Genomic DNA, 17288 nt, shown 5'->3' with positions numbered 1-17288 from the left:
GGTTTCCTCCTGCCCTACTAATGACTTTAAAACTGCACCAATCTGTTCAGTGTTTACTGGTGGGTAAGTGTTAAATCGGATCCAACCATTTCACAGATGCTCGCGATATCCGGCATTTTCCTTTCGTTTTACCGTTGACCGTTTCTCCTTTTGTCCTGTTTCATCGAGAAATGATCGCATGGTTCAGTATGGGGATGAATGATTCTGCCTGGACAAAACACAAACCCGGTTTATGTGGATAAACACATTTTCGGCAACACACACAAACACAAGAGATGATAAATGCTCTGCTGACAGTTCCGATCTAGATTCGAGACCCAGTTGTGGTATGTGCCTTCTAGATCTGGGAAAGGACATACCCGGGTCATGTTTTTACCCAGGTAAAGGAAATCCAGCATGCTTCAAATATTCATGTTCTCTGGGTAGCTTTTGGTAGTGTCACTGTTTTTTTTTTTTTTTATATATTAAGCTTGAAAACATACACAACAGGGGGATAAAAAAAGAAACGAGTTAGCGCAGTGTCACTGTGGCCACACGCTCCGTACGAAATACGATTTGTAGTGCGCTGGAGAATTCAGATTTTTTTCTTTTTGTCCGAAATCGCTAACAATACGGATTCTTTAGTGTTTGCCAAAAAGGATGGAAGGAATGAAGACATTTGTTAAGTAGAACATACCTTTAAAAAAAAGGAAAAATTAAATGTAAAACACACACATATACCCATGTACTAGCTGAATGGGGTCTAACATTTAAACTTAAAATATTTCCATTTATTTAATTCTATTCAATCAATTGAATTCGTGCCAATTTAATCCATGACTTAATTTAAATAATATAATAAAAAAAAGGGTCTTGCAATAATTTGATTTATTCTATTTTATTTATATTTTATTCTTAGAAAATATTTTACTGTATATTCTTTATCTGAGGAGGCATTTTATTGAAAATTGTTTTCAAAATGTTGATGTTTAATCGTTTCTTCCCCCCGACTGTAATAAATTGTAGCGAACCATGACTCAAAAACCGAGGTACGTACCGACCCGTGAATTTTAGTACCGAATACACACATTCTCAACCTTATGTAAATAAAACGAATTAAAGGTGAATAATGGCTATTTTCCTGTGCAGATTCTATTTGATGCCACATCTCGAGTCCAAATATTCAAATTAGACGTGGTTTAATCAACACGTTTCAGTCGCAAAAGATTCAAACTCACAATCTAAAAAAATATGAGGAGCCGAGGTGTTTTTCTGAATATCTTTAGTGGTGAATTACAAGAAAAAATTTCTAGCACACACATATCCACATGCAACACACACACACACACACACACACACACACACTAATGTGCTTTGTTGAGTCTTAAAAAAAACATTTCTTTGTCACTCATTTTAGCCTTTTTCAGTGCATGAAAACTGTAGGACGTGTCAGAGAATCCAATCTTGCGGTACGTACGTGGGTTAGTGAAGCTTTTGCGAGGAAAGCGCTCGCTTTATTGACATTTTCTTAGCCTGAGTGAGAATTCTCAAAAGCCCTGACGCTAACACAGCCTGCTGCCATACATGACTGAATTCGCTTATCGATGACAAGTCAGCAGTCAGAGAGCGCGCGAGAGAGAGAGAGAGAGCGAGAGAGAGAGAGAAACAGAAAGAGAGCGGTAGGGCGAATTAAACTATAAGCACATGTGAGACATCAAAAGACTGACCACAAAAAAGCAAAACTCAAAAGGGGAAAAAAAAGGAAAGAAGAAACAAAAAGAAAAAACAAAGTGCTTGTTTGTGGAAATTATCAGCTGATCGTTCTCCTCGTGCGATCCTCCTGACGTCACACTTTAACCCCACCGCTTTAAAGTACTTTAAAAGGTCCCCATGCCAACCCTAGTCACTCTACTGGTGGCCATTATCGGGGTCCTCAAAGGGTGGGTCAGGCTGTCCTTAGGGCGCGCGGCCCGAAGTAAAGGGCAAGTCTCTGTGACCGAGTCCAACAACGGATCTCAGGCCACATAGTGATACTGGTTGGGGCTCTCCTTGTCTCTCTCCATGTAGTCTCGATCAATGAGGGATTCGATGCGCTTCTTCAGGTCGCCTGGCTGTAAGAGGAAGTGGAAGATGTTACATCACAAACTGATCTCTTTCATTTGTAATAAACCTGAAGAACATCACTAGTTTTAACTGCATGTACTAGAGTTTTGCCAGAATGAGGCATGAGTCTGTACCCATGAGGTTTTTTTTATGTTGCTCACCAAAGAGCTTATTTGAGTTGCTATATTCTTTCTGGCAGTTTGGACCAATCTGGCCTTTTTCCCCCCTCAGAACCAGAATCATTATTATTACCACTGTACAAGGAATTTGCTATGGAGTGCTGTTGCATATAAAAATATACAAACTAATGATTCCTGAGCATCTGATGAAAATAAACGCTGTTTTTAAGTACATTTTGTGCAGGGTAGGTTTGTCAAAGTGAGGCAGTGCATGTAATATTTTATAAGGTGAAGGGTAGCAATATATAGTAGTCTCTTCTTTTTATTAATAAATCTGTTTTTGCCACAGAACTGTAACTCAATGTCCTTTTTTTTTTTTTTTTTTGCAAGTGTGTAAACTGTACAAACTGTGAGGTAAAAATCCCAGACGATCAGCGGTTTCTGAAAAGAGGTCACACTTCCTTCTGATGTTTGCTCGGCATGTAACTGTTTTTTGCATTGTGCTTCTGCCTCATAATTGGTAAAAAAAAAAATCTGAAATGATTGATAGATCGTTCAGAGAATTATCTGAACCCTTTGTGTGAACTTTGTAGTACATGAAATTAGCAATAGCTAGTTTTCGATAGGTGAGGGAATTGTTTTTCTAGAGTTGTTCAAGTGCCTGCATTATTCCCTTTAATATGGAGAGACTTCTATCGAATCAGCTTGAGAAGCTTCCTCAGTGTCCTTTGGGTTCTGCTTCCTTGGTCAAAGCCCTTCTAGTCTAGTTATTCAGCTCTCACATTTGTTTTGTTGTTTTTACAATGATCGAGGCCACTGTGCTCCAGGAACATTCAAAGCTTGAGAAATGTATTTATACATTGATATTTACTGTCTGGCCAAAAACCAAAACAAAAAGTCACAAACTCAAATAGTTCTTCAGCCAGTCTTTGATTACGGCACGTCTTCATCGTCGTTCAATAAGCTTAAGCGATGTCACAACATTTATTTCTGTCCATCGCTGCATTTATTTTTCACCAAGATCGTATATTGCTGATGGGAGAGAGTAAGGTGCTACGTAAGGGTCATCTCCAGGATTCTGAATGTGCTTAAGATTTGGAATCTCTGGTGGCTAATCCATATGTGAAAATGTCTCATGTTTCCTGAACTACAATTTGTGCCTGATGAATCCATTGTCATGTTTTGGAATATGGGTATAAATCAGCTGGTTTTATTTTCAGGGTAGATAATGTTGCTGAACCTGGGCCTGACGAACTGAAACATCCGCAGATCATAACACTGCCCCCACAGGATTGTACACTAGGCACTATGCATTATTGGGGCATCACTTCTTCTACCCTGATGCACCCATCCCTCTGGAACAGGGTAAATCTAGACTCATTTTTCCACTCCTTTCAAAAGCCATTCTTTATGTTCATTAGCAAATTAAAGCTTTTTTTCCCCTCTGACCAGCCTCACTGATATGTAAAAGCAATATAGCTGTTTAGACCCAATCCCTTGAGTTCACTTTACATTTTGTGTGTGGGAATTCTCTTACTTTCACTATTAAACATGGTTCTTCTATAGTTTTACTGTCGTACAATATAATTTGATTTCACCAATGCCTAGATGATCTTCGTTCGCTTTCATTCTCATTTTTTTTCTTTTTCTTTCTCTAAAATGATGGTTTCTCCACTATCTTTCTAGGTTTTCACAAACAGGATAAATCTTCCAGCATGGTTGTTCAAGAAATGAGAAGCTACTCACTGCATCAGTTAGGGATAGAAAACGTGTTGGCAGCTGAATTATATTAATCCCTGCTGAAATTATCTGGTGGAAGGCTCTCTAATTCGCTTAGTAAAATACGGGTGGCGACTTTTGTTTTTCTGCCAGACGTTGCATGTCTCGACTTGGACTTCATGGCGTGGTCTTTGCAATTTCATATTAGCCGTTACAGCATTTGGCAGACGCCCATTTCCAGACTGACTTACAATTATCTCTCTCTCTCTTTTCTTTCTTATACTGAGCAGGTGAGGGTTAAGAGCCATGTTTAAGGGCCCCTTAAACAGGTTTTTGCTTCGTTTCCCTTAATTCTATACCACTGTAATGTGCGCTACAATGCAAATGGGCAGTAAGACCTGTACCTTCACGGGGAATTTGAGTTGGTTGTAGAGTTCTGACACTAGCAGGTTGTGGCTGAGAGTCTTTCTCATCTTCATGATCCTCACGACTGCTGCATCTATCTGGTACTGCCTGTCCTGGAAAACCCGTTCTGTGGTGCTCACTTGTTCCTCTACCTGAAAAGAAAACCCAAAGCAAAAAAGACAATATGAATCAAAGAAGGACCTCATTAATGTGCACAGTAACTCCTCAAAAACACGCATGCCTCCATGAAGTTGATTTATTTCCAATAACTGTGCATCCTAAAATATGTTATTCCTCTTATGTCTTTAATCCTCAGGTTCCTAAAACAAGTCACTTACATTATAGCAGCTATAAACTGTTGATCCTTCGCCAGACCTCAGTCCTAAAAACGTTGGCATGTTGAAAGTCTTATAGTTATTGCTCAACTGCTACAAAGTTCTGACACTGGAGACTCCTTCCAAAAGTGGTGTATACACCATCAGACATAGTGTTACAGTACAAAAATCTAAACCTGACAGATCAGAAGTGAGAAAACGGAAACTGAGGAAACTGAGGGTTTTCTAATTAAAGGAGTTAAGGATTATGTTTTTGAAAGAAAAGCTTCATTATAGTCAACTTTCACCACCTTGCCTACTTATCATACAGCAGGTTCACCGTAACACAATCATAAATAATGTTTGTGAGGCTGGAGGTATTAGAAACGGTCCAATGTATAATCCTCTGGCTAATCAGTAACAGTGCTGATAAGCGAAACACAACAGTAGTCAAAAACGCTGGTGAAGACTCCACTCATCCATGCTCATTAAACACAAAGTATTGGGTCACCTGATCTTTCCTGCTATATGTAGTTCTTTTCCAAACTGTTACCACAAAGCTGGAGGCACTCAAATGTACAGGACGTCTTTAGATGATGCGCAATAATAAAAATCTGCATTCACTTGAACCTGTTCCAGCACAGCAGCAATGCCCCTGTGCACAAAGTGAGCTCCTTGAAGATCTGGTTTACATGCTTTGGAGAGGAAGATCTTGAGTGGCCTACTATAGAGCTCTGATCTCATTCCTTCTAGTGAGCTCCTTGAAGATCTGGTTTACATGCTTTGGAGAGGAAGATCTTGAGTGGCCTACTATAGAGCTCTGATCTCATTCCTTCTAGATTCTTTCAACACTTGGGGGTTAACGTGAACGCTGACTGCACCCCTCAGGCCTCCTCACCTACATCAGTACCTGCCTTTCATAATACGTTCATGGCTGAACACAAATATCCATAAGCAAACTCCAAAATCTAGTGGAGCATCTTTCCAGAAGAGTGGAGAGAACTATAAGAGCAAATTGGGACTAAATGTGGAATGTAATTCTCAAAAATCACAAACTCATGACCAGGTGACCCAATACTTTTGGAAATATAGTGTACATTGTTCTGAAGAGAAGTAGGAATTCTTTAGGGATATAAAAACCTACAATACGAAGAATAATAATAACAAAAAAAACAAACAATGTGTTTAAACAGTAGCTAGATGACAATTCAGCGACGATTCCGACCAATAGTAGGCAAGTACAGGAAATCCCTACCGTCTCCTTCATCTGAATCTGGTTGATCTTAATGCGGAAGAGTTTATGCTTGAAGTCGTTGTTGAAGTTGAAGCGGTCTCCGTCCTCCACTTCTTTCCCTCGGGGATTTTTATTAAGCACTCGAGCTTTCCCGCATGCCAGGGACTGCAGCGTGCGTCGCAGCTCGCTCTCCTCTGAGGAAACAATTCACTGATCAATTTGAGCTTAAAAAGTCTTACGATTATAAAGACTCAGAAATCTTTCAAGTTTTAATAAGTGTGATCGGACGAATGAACACAGAGAAGACTCGATGTGCAGATTATTCATCACCTGTCGATTTTTAAAGGTGAATTATTAACTATTATCAGAAACGGAAACACGAGTGGAAACATATTAAACCCACCTGGTTGTTATTTTAAATCATTAGGAATGATCAATATCAAATTGAACACTTTTATTGGTTAGACCTTGGACCCCCCCCCCCACCAAAAAAACAAAAACAGTAATTTTCTTTACCTATTCCTGTAGCTGTCTGGATCTCCTCCAGTGTAAACTCCTCCCCTTCATTAAACATGAGCAGAACAAGGGTCTGGAATAAAGATACCTGCAGCTCCTTTTTCCCCTGCAAAAACACAACGTCAGTTTTGTGTGTGTGTGTGTCTGTGTGTTTCTTTTGTTTATTTTTTTATACAGATAGTTAGACACTGACCTCCTTAAACTCAGCTTTTAGTACCGCGTGACCCAGTGTGGGCTGCCACTGAAGCTTTCTTCCACTGTGCTTCCCAAGATAGAACGTTTTGAACACCTCCTGAAGCTTCACCATCTAAAAGGGACACAAACACACACAATCCTTATCCTTTTCTCAGTTATTCAGAACAAATACACACTGCAGAAACCTTTCATGGGTTTCTATTGTGAGCATAAAAGCCAAGTGTGTTAGAGCAGTGGTCCCCAAAACACCGGGCCCTGGACCGGTACCGGGCTGTGCATCATTTGGTACCGGACCACATTTGACTTCAATCTTTCCAAAATGCTTAACGTGAAAAAATGCTTAATGTGGCTTAAGACTTGAGTAAACACTGGTAAACACTTTAAAAATCAAGCATACAGACAAGCTGATTGGTCGAATTTGGTCTTTTAAAAACGCTGTCCTATCGCGTTAAAGCTACCGTTCAGGCTCGTCTATATGTAGTATGCTTTATGATAATTAGTGTTTAATAAGTTTGGTCTTTTAAAACGCCGTCTTATCTCATTAATCAGGGTTAAGCTTTTTCTTTTATAGTCAGAGGTGGGAAGTAACGGAGTACAAATACTTCGTTACTGTACTTAAGTAGATTTTTCTGGTATCAGTTCTTTCCTCCACTATTTTTTCCGAACATCTTTTTACTTTCACTCATTACATTTTTACACAAATATCTGTACTTTCTACTTCTTACATTTTCAAAACAGCCTCGTTACTTTTAGTATTACTTCTCATTGAGCGCTGTTTTCAGCCATCTATCATTGCGTGGCTTTTTCACAATATCACTGGTGTATTATTTCCTGGCGTAGATGTAGGCAAGCAAATCTAACAGTTAGCACGGCAACAAGAACAATGGTTAATGTGAATTCAGAGGGAGTCACCGATGTGAAAATAAATAAAAACAAAGACGTTCCTCAACACCCATGGCCATATATAAGGGAGATGTTCGATATAATCTGTGTAAAAAAAAAAAAAGTGCTGGATTTCAAGAATTCGCCGTCAAATTCGCGAAAGCACATACAGGTAATATAACGTTTCTATATGTTGTAGAACTGCTATACAGGTAAAGTATAATTAATAAACTTCCTGTTTGAACTTCAATAAAATGCACAGGATAACTCACCTTAAATTTGTCATTCATAAAACATCATAACTTTGAGTTGTTTTCAGGAACAGATTGAATAACCCTACAATCTGGGATAATACAGGTAATAGTAACGGCTACTTTTTACTTAAGTACATGTCAGAGCAAAAACTTCTTTAACTTGAGTAAGAACGTTTAGTCAGTACTTCAACTTTTACTGAAGTCTTTTAAAACATGAGTATCTGCACTTCTTCTTAAGTAGATGATGTGTATACTTTTGCCACCTCTGTTTATAGTCAATGGGCAAAAAAATGCTTAGTAATTGAACAAGTTATGTTCGTATTGTGGACTCGTGCGCCGTACGTAGTGTGCTTTATTATTATTGAGCTTTTTTTAAAAACAACATTTTATCGCATTAAACCATGTTTTTTTTTTTCTTCAGGTTACGTGTTTTTTCACGTTCCGCCTTTTCGAATGTCCCTCAAATAGCGCGGTGTCACTGTTTAGAGATATGGATATACACTCGAATATATATAATTAAAAAATTGTATTCATATGTTTATTTTTTACTAATGATTAATATATAAATATGAATGAATGAATAATAAATGGTCTTTTGTTTACATTGACTTGAGTTGTTTTGTTTTGTACATACACATGAACAGGTACGAACCTCAGAGGGCAGGTGGACATCCATGGGGGTGTAGGTGGGCCAGTAGCCCATGGTTAGGATGTTGACCGTCAGATCGATGTTGCTGGGTTCACTCTGATTCTGCATGTACTGAGGAGAGCATGGAAACTATGAGCTCATTAACCACAACCACATGCAAGTGTTAATCTCACCAACAGCAAAAGAAAAAAAAAAGAAGAAAAAAAGAAAAAAGAAAGCTTGATCATGCCACAGAGGTTGTTACCACATGTGACAATTCACTTGATCGCTTTCCTGAAACGGCTGACTCGACAAAAAAATAATAATATAGCAAGAGCTTTAAAAGAACACAATGAATAATAATATTTTTTTAATGAATTTATATAAGTGAGATAAACAGAAGAGTGTATGTGGAACTGAGTGTGTGGAACGTCATGGTTTGATACAGCATTTATGCCCAGTTCCCAAATAAAAAGTGAAGGAAAAGGATAAAGATCAGGGTGATGGTTAAGAAAAGGATTAAAATACCTGTTTGAATTGGATCATAACATCTTTGGAGAGTTCCATATCTTTAAACATGCCTTCGAGTTTGCTGGTGAAGGCTGCACCGCACTCTGCGAGAGACCACAGCAATATACATCACATCAGAGAACATTATCTCACCTCACTTTTCGGTGGATCATCTTCACTTGAGATGCGATTTCAGCATAAAGTTTTATATAAACCTGGGTGTATTTTTATATACCGTAATTTCCGGACTATAAAGCGCACCCATATATAAGCCTCATCCACTGAATTTTACAAATATTTTAATTTTTAACATAAATAAGCCGCACCTGTTTATAAGCCACAGGTGTCTACACTAATGAACTTTACAAAGGCTTTAACGACAGACACGTTACACACGGTGTAACGGGTGAAATATGTTGCGCTTCCTTTATGAGCATAGCGGTATTTTGGGAATAGCCTGCCACTGCTTTCTCCTGGTATTACTGCGTGTGTGTAAGACTGAGGAATATGTCCTTATTATTTTCTGATGCTCATTTCTAAGTTTCTTTGACTAACCCATAACGCTGTTGCCAAAAAAAATAAAAAAGCACGAGTTTTGGAAACCTGTCTGTGCTTATATGATTTCTGTTGTAACTGGAGTTAGTGAGCTCTCCCTTCACCCTGACTCGACACGTTACAACGGCTTGTATCTAAACAGTAGCCTACCAAGAAATTCATTGTTTACTGTCTTCCTTTCACAACTATTTCTCTCGAGAGTTTATCTTTTGGCATCATCGTGCATTTAAAAAAAACTTTTTTTCTCCCGATGCCGTGCAGCTCAGAACAGGTGCGTTTTTTCGTTTCCGTTCGGAAATTTCATTGGTCTAATGTTTTGGGGTTCAGTTTTTTGGCTTGAAGTTTGTGAAACCGGGAAAACCCAGGAAAAATTCATAAATTAGTTTGTTTAAGCCACGGGGTTCAAAACGTGGGAAAAAGCGGCTTATAGTCCGAAAAATACGGTAGTAAAGATTTAAATGGCCGAGAATTGTTCAAAAACAATTTAATCCCATAATAGACATAAACTGGATTTACACCTTTAGACCCATGAACAATTCCAAGAGCCATAAATATACAATTATAGCATGTGAAAGTCCAGATAGCATAACTTTTATATTGTCAAGTTTTATTATTTACATCGGTCATAAATGATAAACTAAACTGATTGGTTTCAACTTACGCAGGAAGCTGAGTGTTTCATTAAAATGTTTCATTCCTATAGTTTTCTACTACAGCTCTGTCTATAAACCTTTGCAGAATTCAGGATTCCTACACGTTTTATTAAGAGAATTCCAGAATGTCTTCAGATTTAAAAATGCAGACTTCCCAAAAGGTTATTAAGACCATATTCAACATATAAAATAATGATTTGAATTCCAACTGTGACGTGTTACGTTACAATCTCTAAAGTTTTCCATGTGTTTAGTCAAACAGTTGGGGGCCCTGTACAATCACTGCTGCCTCACAACGTAACCAATCACGGCTGTGCAGATCCAATCTAGTGCTGGTCTTTCGAAAATCTGCTCCTAACTCCACGAAACAAACACCTTCGTTTTATGAAATTTTTTTTAATATTTTCGGAAAAAAACGAACAGGGCAATAGTTTGGAAACACACACAAAAAAAAAAACCCACACACACACACTAATCCAAACCTGGAAATCATTTGAATCAAATTCATACTTTTCCAAAATACTTTTCCTGAAACTGAGTTACAGTACAGTGGTCAGGGTCATACAGAGGTTTCCAAGACTGGTTCCACTCGGAACAGACCTCACAAGGGTCCATCAAAGAAGTCGAGTCTGTGCTGTGTGTCAGGTGCAGAAGCTGCTTTGCAACACAGACGCATGAGTGCTGCAGCTTTGCTTTAGAGGTTGCAGAAGCGGAAGGTTCACTTGTCAGTGCTCAGATCGTACGCCGCACAATGCAAAAAGTCAGTTTGCATCTCCGTCGTCCAAGAAGGAACTTCTTCTGAAGCTGGTTTACAAGAAAACACACAAACAGTTTGCTGAAGATGACCTGTATAAGAGCATGAATTACTGGAACCATGTCCTGTGGTCTGATGAGACTAAGATGAACTTGTTTGGATCAGATGGTGTCCAGCATGTGTGGTGACGCAGTGGTGAGGAGAACCAAGAAAATTGTGTCTTGCCTACAGTCAAGCATGGTGGTGGTAGCATCATGGTCTGGGGCTGCATGAGTGCTGCTGGTACTGGGGAGTTCATTGAAGAAAAGATGGATTCCAACAGGTACTGTGACATTCTGAAGCACAACATGATGTCCTCAATTCAGAAACTGAACCGAATGGCAGTTTTCCAAAATAATGACCCCAAACACACCGCCAATCTGAGCTCTGGTGAATTCCATACCCAGGAGGATAAAGGCAGTGCTGGATTAATGGTGCTCATACAAAATATTGACTCTTTGGACACAGTTTTTAAATGTTTAAAGGGTGGACTCACGTTTGTTGGCAGTTATTTAGACATTAATGGCTGTATGTTGAGTTATTTTTTAGAGGACAGTAAATCTGTACTGCTACACAAGCTGCCATTAACTACTCTAAGTTTATAAAATATAAGTTTCATTTCTATAGTATTGTCCCTTGAAGATGTACTAAAATTGTTGCTGAAATGTGAGCAAGTACCGTAATTTCTGGACTATAAAGCGCACCCATATATAAGCTGCACCCACTGAATTTGACAAAGATTTTTATTTTAAACATAAATAAGCCGCAGGTGTCTACACTGAAACTAATGAACTTTACACAGGCTTTAACGACAGTGTCTGTTACACGGGTGAAATATGTTGTGGCTCCTTTAAGAGCAGAGCGGAATTTTGGAAATAGCCTGCTGCCGCGGTATTTCCCGCTATTACTGCGTGTGTGCAAGACCGAGGAATATGTCCTTATTATTTTCTGATGCTCATTTTTAAGTTTCTGTGACTAACCCTTAACGCTGTTGCCAAGAAAAATAAAAAAGCACGAGTTTTGGAAACCTGTCTGTGATTTCTGTTGCAACTGGAGTTAGTGAGCTCTCCCTTCACCCAGACTCAACGCGTTACAACGGCTTGTATCTAAACAGTAGCCGACCAAGTAAGTAATTGTTCACTGTCTTCCTCCTTCCTTTCACAACTATTTCTCTCGGGAGTTTATTTTTTTGGCATCGTCGTGCGTAAAAAAAAAAAGGTTTTTCTCCCGATGCCGTGCAGCTCAGAACACAGGTGAGGTGCGTTTTTTCGTTTCTGTTCGGAAATTTCATTGGTCTAATGTTATGGGGCTCAGTTTTTTGGCTTGGATTTTGTGAAACCGGGAAAAACCCAGGAAAAATTTATAAATAAGCCGCTCCGTTGTTTAAGCCGCAGGGTTCAAAACGTGGGAAAAAAGTAGCGGCTTATAGTCCGAAAAATACGGTCCTCACATTTTCTGAAATACCGTACTTGATCATTTACATTTGTTTCTGAAATGTGTTGTTTCTAAGTCTAGGGTCACTTCCATCTTCAGCAAGCAGCGGAGCCACATTTTGGGGCTTACGAAAGAGACAAAACAAAACAAGAATGAAGACCCAGCCCAAGTTTTGAGTTGTCCGTCAACAAAAACGTAGCTTTCGGAAAACTCTCTCCAAAGTGACTAAATTTTGCAGACTGCGAAAACTGAGCCTTTCCATTGCGATGGCATTTTTTAAGTCACGTGACCGCGCCTGTCCTCACCGGGCAAAAGCAGTCGAAGCACCTCACATTTTGCTTATGCGAAGTACGCGGACGCAAAGCGTTTTCAGACGTTTTAGTGTGGTTGAGCAACCTTTGAGAAAGGGCTGCAAAAAAAACCAATGTGGACGCCGATCGTTTTCGATTTTTTTTTTAATTGGTCGGGATTAGTGAAGTAGTGGACGTTTAGTTCTTTAAGTACAGTCAAATTGAATGCTTGTGCATATTAATAGTGTTAGATTCCAAAATCCCTTTGCAACAATGTGTTAGAACAAGCACATTACAAAAATCTGTGTATAAATAAAAATGGTGAGCTAATTTATTTAAACCATGTGGGTCAGGTGTTTAGTGTAGTTTATAAAACAAATATTATGAGCAGCTGAAATCTGGGCCTTCCAGTGTTAACATTTCATTAATCGTGGAACACAGAGCAGGAAAACACACTGCTGGTCAGCTTTAAGCGATACACTATTGCTCGGTAAACATGGGGCAGCTTGTTGTTGCACGGAGTGAGCAAGTACAGCAAACAAAGCGTCTCTGGTGTTAAACCACATCTTTTTAGAGCCTTCCTGTATAAATATAGTCATGTGATACTCTGCTTTTTCTTGTGCTCGTGTTAGGAAATCGCCTGGTGGACTTTCCGACCTTGAAACAGCCTGGGGGTAGGGGGTAGGGGGCAGCTCCCTTTCATTTCCCTTTTTATAAAAACTAAGATGAGTATGCAAAAGCAGATGAAAAGAGACAATCTCACCATGCTTGAGTTTGGACAGCATGGATTTCTCAGCATCCACAGAGGCACTTTTGCCCACCAGCAAGCGCTTAGCCAGGTCTTTTTTGTAGAATGCTTCAAACACGTCTTTTCCTGTAGAGACAATACAAGAATGCGTTCGGAAGCAATTCTGGAATATGCAAAAAAACCCCAAAAAAACCAAAACAACAACAACAAAAAAAATTTATATCTATAATATTATTAATATCTATCTAAAAAATATAATATTATACAGTGGAACCCGCTTATCTCGACCTCGGTTTAATCGACAACCAACAAGTGGAACCAAATTCTCCTTTTTTCTAAGCATTTTTTATCGGTTCTGTCTTTTTTATGTCGCCGAACCCTAATATCTCAAGCACAAGGGGGGAAAATTTTGCCATTTAACGTCGGTTATCTCGGTGCAGCCGCAGAAGAACTCGCGAAAGTGGCGGAAAAATCAAGGCTTACAGCTGCTACAGGTGTTGTATTATATACTGGTGAATCTCTGCTGTTAGTTAGTGTACATATGCCTTTTGTTGTTAAATGTTATGCGATGAACGGGAGGCGAAAGCGCGGCGCTTGGTAGTAGCGCGGCGCGGAACGTGAGATGAGCAGCAAAAGCATAGAATGAACACCGGCAGGATCGGGGGGAATCCGCGATGCGCTTTGGGAAGAAAAGAGCAGCCGTTGAGAGAGTGCCGGTGGGAAGGCATGTACCGGGATACGCATGCGCGATAACAACGACCGCCGTGAATCAACATATACCAACAATAACGGACGGTGAGAGTGTGGAAGTTTAAATAGGAGCTGGTGATGATGATAAACGAGCACCATATGTGCGCGATTGAAGCGGAGCTTCAGAGAAAGCGGACGAAAAGGCACCTGCCACGCCAAGGGGGGCGAAGGGGGCGTGGCAGGTGGATTCCTGACAGTTAACAAACATGTATGTACATTTTATAGCATGCCTTCATCAAACAAATCGCGGCAACGCTGTTGTGTAAAAAAAACCCTCCAAAAACACGCGCATGCACATTCTCATTTATTAACGCACATCATGTACGTAAAGAAATTTCAAGCACGTTAATATATTGCCGCCATATTGATTTTCGTTTATCTCGATCATCGGTTACCTCGATGCTATAGGGTTTCTGTAGGTTTCACCATGTCAAATGTAAAACTTTATTAAGACATTTTTAAGACCATTAAGAATGAAATTTAAGAGCTATTTTATGACATCAAAAACATGCACAAGTATGCTAAATTATAATAATATAATAATAATAAAATTTTTACCGCTAAACTTGCATTTCCCCATAACTGAACAATTAAAAACGTTTTGTGCTACAATCCGAGGAAGCTGATTAGCTGCTGCATGTCGATCTCATTTGTAGTCGTTTGGTTTTTAAACTTGAGCGGACGGTTACGCCGTTACCGTGAATGAAGCGGAAGATGATCATGATCTTGTCGAGGATTCTCTCCAGCTCCTCCTCCGTGGCCTCTTTGTTTCCGGCGCGTAGTTTGGAGTCGACGTATTTGGCTGCAGGAAAATCACAAAAACAATCAGATAAATGATGTGTATTTATCCAAGAATCCTCAGCGTGCCTGTTTCACCCTCCTGATGCCTGTTTCACCCTCCTCAAATGTCCAAGAATTTCTCTTTTATTAAATACAGAAAAAAACTGCTTATGACTAAGCAACAATGTGATTTCCAATGCTGTGATTGCATAGACTTTTAGAAACTAAAGCAAGTGTAATGTATCACAGGAACGACACTATCAAAAGTGTGACATTATAATAAAACCTTGAAATATGTAGAGAACTATTTAGGATGGCTAAACGCCAAACAAAGAAGGTTCTGACTACAGTGCAGGAAAACACAGACATGACAACAGCTGATACAGGAATATAAAACCGATTAGATTTAGGAGCAATTCACTGGAGGCACATAGATCTCAAGCAACGTGATTAAAAAGTCTGTTGTTTTTTTTTGTGGCAAAAATTTTACCCAAACACCAAAGAAAACTTTCTTCCATGCTTGTGGTTTCCTTTACATCATAATGTACATGACAAAGCTACACTGGCAAATTCAATCCACCTTGAATGGGTCATAACTTCACTTGTAGAGAATATACAGATTTTAGAGGGCGATATCACAGACTTGGTTCTGATTTTAGTATTTGAAAGCAATACCAAAAAAAAAAAAGGAGGGTGAACAAGACTATACAAATACGAAAAACGGACGCCTGACTGCGTTCGTTATTTTCATTGGCTAACTCTGTCTTCAACGCCGCCCTTTTTAGGACGTCAGAGGATACTACAACCAATAAATAAGCAGAAACATATATATTTAGAAAATAGTCCTCTACAGTACATACACAAACAGTACATTTCATAGATAATGAATAGCGCACTGATTGGTACGACTGGGGAAAAAAACCCAGAAAACCGAATATTAAAATCACATGCCATATTATTTCCACACTTACCAATAAGCTCTGCTGGTTTGTTAGGTCTTTTGTTAATAAAGCTTTCGAAGGCCTCCTTCATGGCATTGATGAAGCCCTCGTTCCTCTGGAAGCAGCCTTGCGCCACGTTGTCCATTTTATCCTTGAAGTCCAGCAGCTCCTGCACCATGTCCTTATCTTTTTCCGGAGAGCCAACAATCTCACCACCAAAGCTCTGCAGGAGAAAAACACAGATGTGGCAGAAGAGTCAGTGGGACACTACTAAATGATAAATTAGAGAGGCTTGATGAGATTTGATTACTAAATGAAAAAAAAAAGAGTCAGAAATGGTGTGTGTACCTTGATGTACTCTCTCCAGAACTGCAGTAATACAGGCAGGCCTCCTTTCACTTTGCTGAAGAGCAGGTATAGCAGTGTCAGCTCAGTCACACGGTTCTCGTCCAACAGTGTGCTGAGACCTGGAAGAATGAGAAAATGTTACCTGTGTATACAGGTTGCCTTTTGAAGCTGGACATAAAGCGCTAAAGAATCTGTACACTGAACTGAATGTACTGTTACACCCCCAATGAAGAAACTATTAGAATTTATTAGTTGTAGATGTGTATAGTACCATGTTCTGTTCAATAATAGGGACTGACACACAGGTGCACAACTGTATAACACTGGGAACAAACCTTTCTGTAAAATGCCAGTCATGTGTTCCCCCAGAAGCTGCTTTTCTACTGCAGAGATCAGGGGTTTCCTGTGATGAAGAAAATAAAGAGTTGTGCATTTTCTTATATGTTTTGCAAAAAAAAAATCTGAACAATTTTAGCCTGTTCCAGTTTCCTGCTTTACTTTCCTTTCATTCATATTCATTTCTGTATAGGAATCTGTATATCCTAATTATACTTTCCTAATTAATTTGCTCAACAGCAGTAACAACATCAGTGTCAGATCGCATGATCCGTCACTGTTTGAGCCGAAGTGGACTTAATGGAGGAGTCCACTGTTGAAAACAAATCGTAAACAAGCGAGACTGAAATTTGCCAAAATGCAAATCATGTCCTTTGGACAGATGAGACAAACTTAGGAACTTTTTTGGAACACTGTACCTACTGTGAAACATGGAGGAGACTCATACCTATGTCACATCTGGCACAGAGGGTCTTGAATATGTGGAGGGTACAAGAAATCTCAAGACTATCAAGATATTCTGGAGCGAAATGTGCTGCGCAGTGTCGAAAAGCTCGGTCTCAGGTCCAGGATAATGACCCAAAACACACAGCCAATAACACCCAAGTATGGGCTTAGAACAAAACATTTAGAAACGACTATTCTAAGACTAAATCAATTGCCTTCTATGAGCCCTGATCTTAATCCTATTAAACATCTGTGGAAAGAGCTGAAACATGTCTGGAAATCCGAGACAGCTACAGACGTTTCCTCATGAAGAGTGGGCCAAAATACCTGTGGACAGGTACAGAAGTCTCATTGG

At 39.4% G+C, this 17288-nt stretch overlaps 1 protein-coding gene across 1 annotated transcript in view; it reads right to left on the bottom strand.

Annotated features, from left to right (window-relative positions):
- Window positions 1-1244: 1244 nt before the first annotated feature.
- The window catches only part of cul4a (cullin 4A), a 27836-nt gene continuing 11792 nt past the window's right edge, over window positions 1245-17288 (bottom strand). The window contains exons 9-20 of the mRNA XM_046838382.1: window positions 16486-16553; window positions 16151-16269; window positions 15833-16025; window positions 14779-14883; window positions 13347-13457; window positions 8877-8962; window positions 8373-8480; window positions 6583-6696; window positions 6390-6495; window positions 5895-6067; window positions 4325-4477; window positions 1245-2090 (exon numbers count right to left, since the gene is read on the bottom strand). Coding sequence (XP_046694338.1) covers window positions 1995-2090; window positions 4325-4477; window positions 5895-6067; window positions 6390-6495; window positions 6583-6696; window positions 8373-8480; window positions 8877-8962; window positions 13347-13457; window positions 14779-14883; window positions 15833-16025; window positions 16151-16269; window positions 16486-16553 — 1432 coding nt within the window. The 3' untranslated portion in view covers window positions 1245-1994. The remainder of the gene's footprint in view (window positions 2091-4324; window positions 4478-5894; window positions 6068-6389; window positions 6496-6582; window positions 6697-8372; window positions 8481-8876; window positions 8963-13346; window positions 13458-14778; window positions 14884-15832; window positions 16026-16150; window positions 16270-16485; window positions 16554-17288) is intronic.

Source organism: Silurus meridionalis, chromosome 24 (assembly GCF_014805685.1).
Source record: "Silurus meridionalis isolate SWU-2019-XX chromosome 24, ASM1480568v1, whole genome shotgun sequence".
In the NCBI taxonomy this organism is placed as follows: Eukaryota; Metazoa; Chordata; class Actinopteri; order Siluriformes; family Siluridae; genus Silurus; species Silurus meridionalis.
Note: the sequence above shows the minus strand (reverse complement) of the source record. Positions and strands in the feature narration are given on the sequence as shown.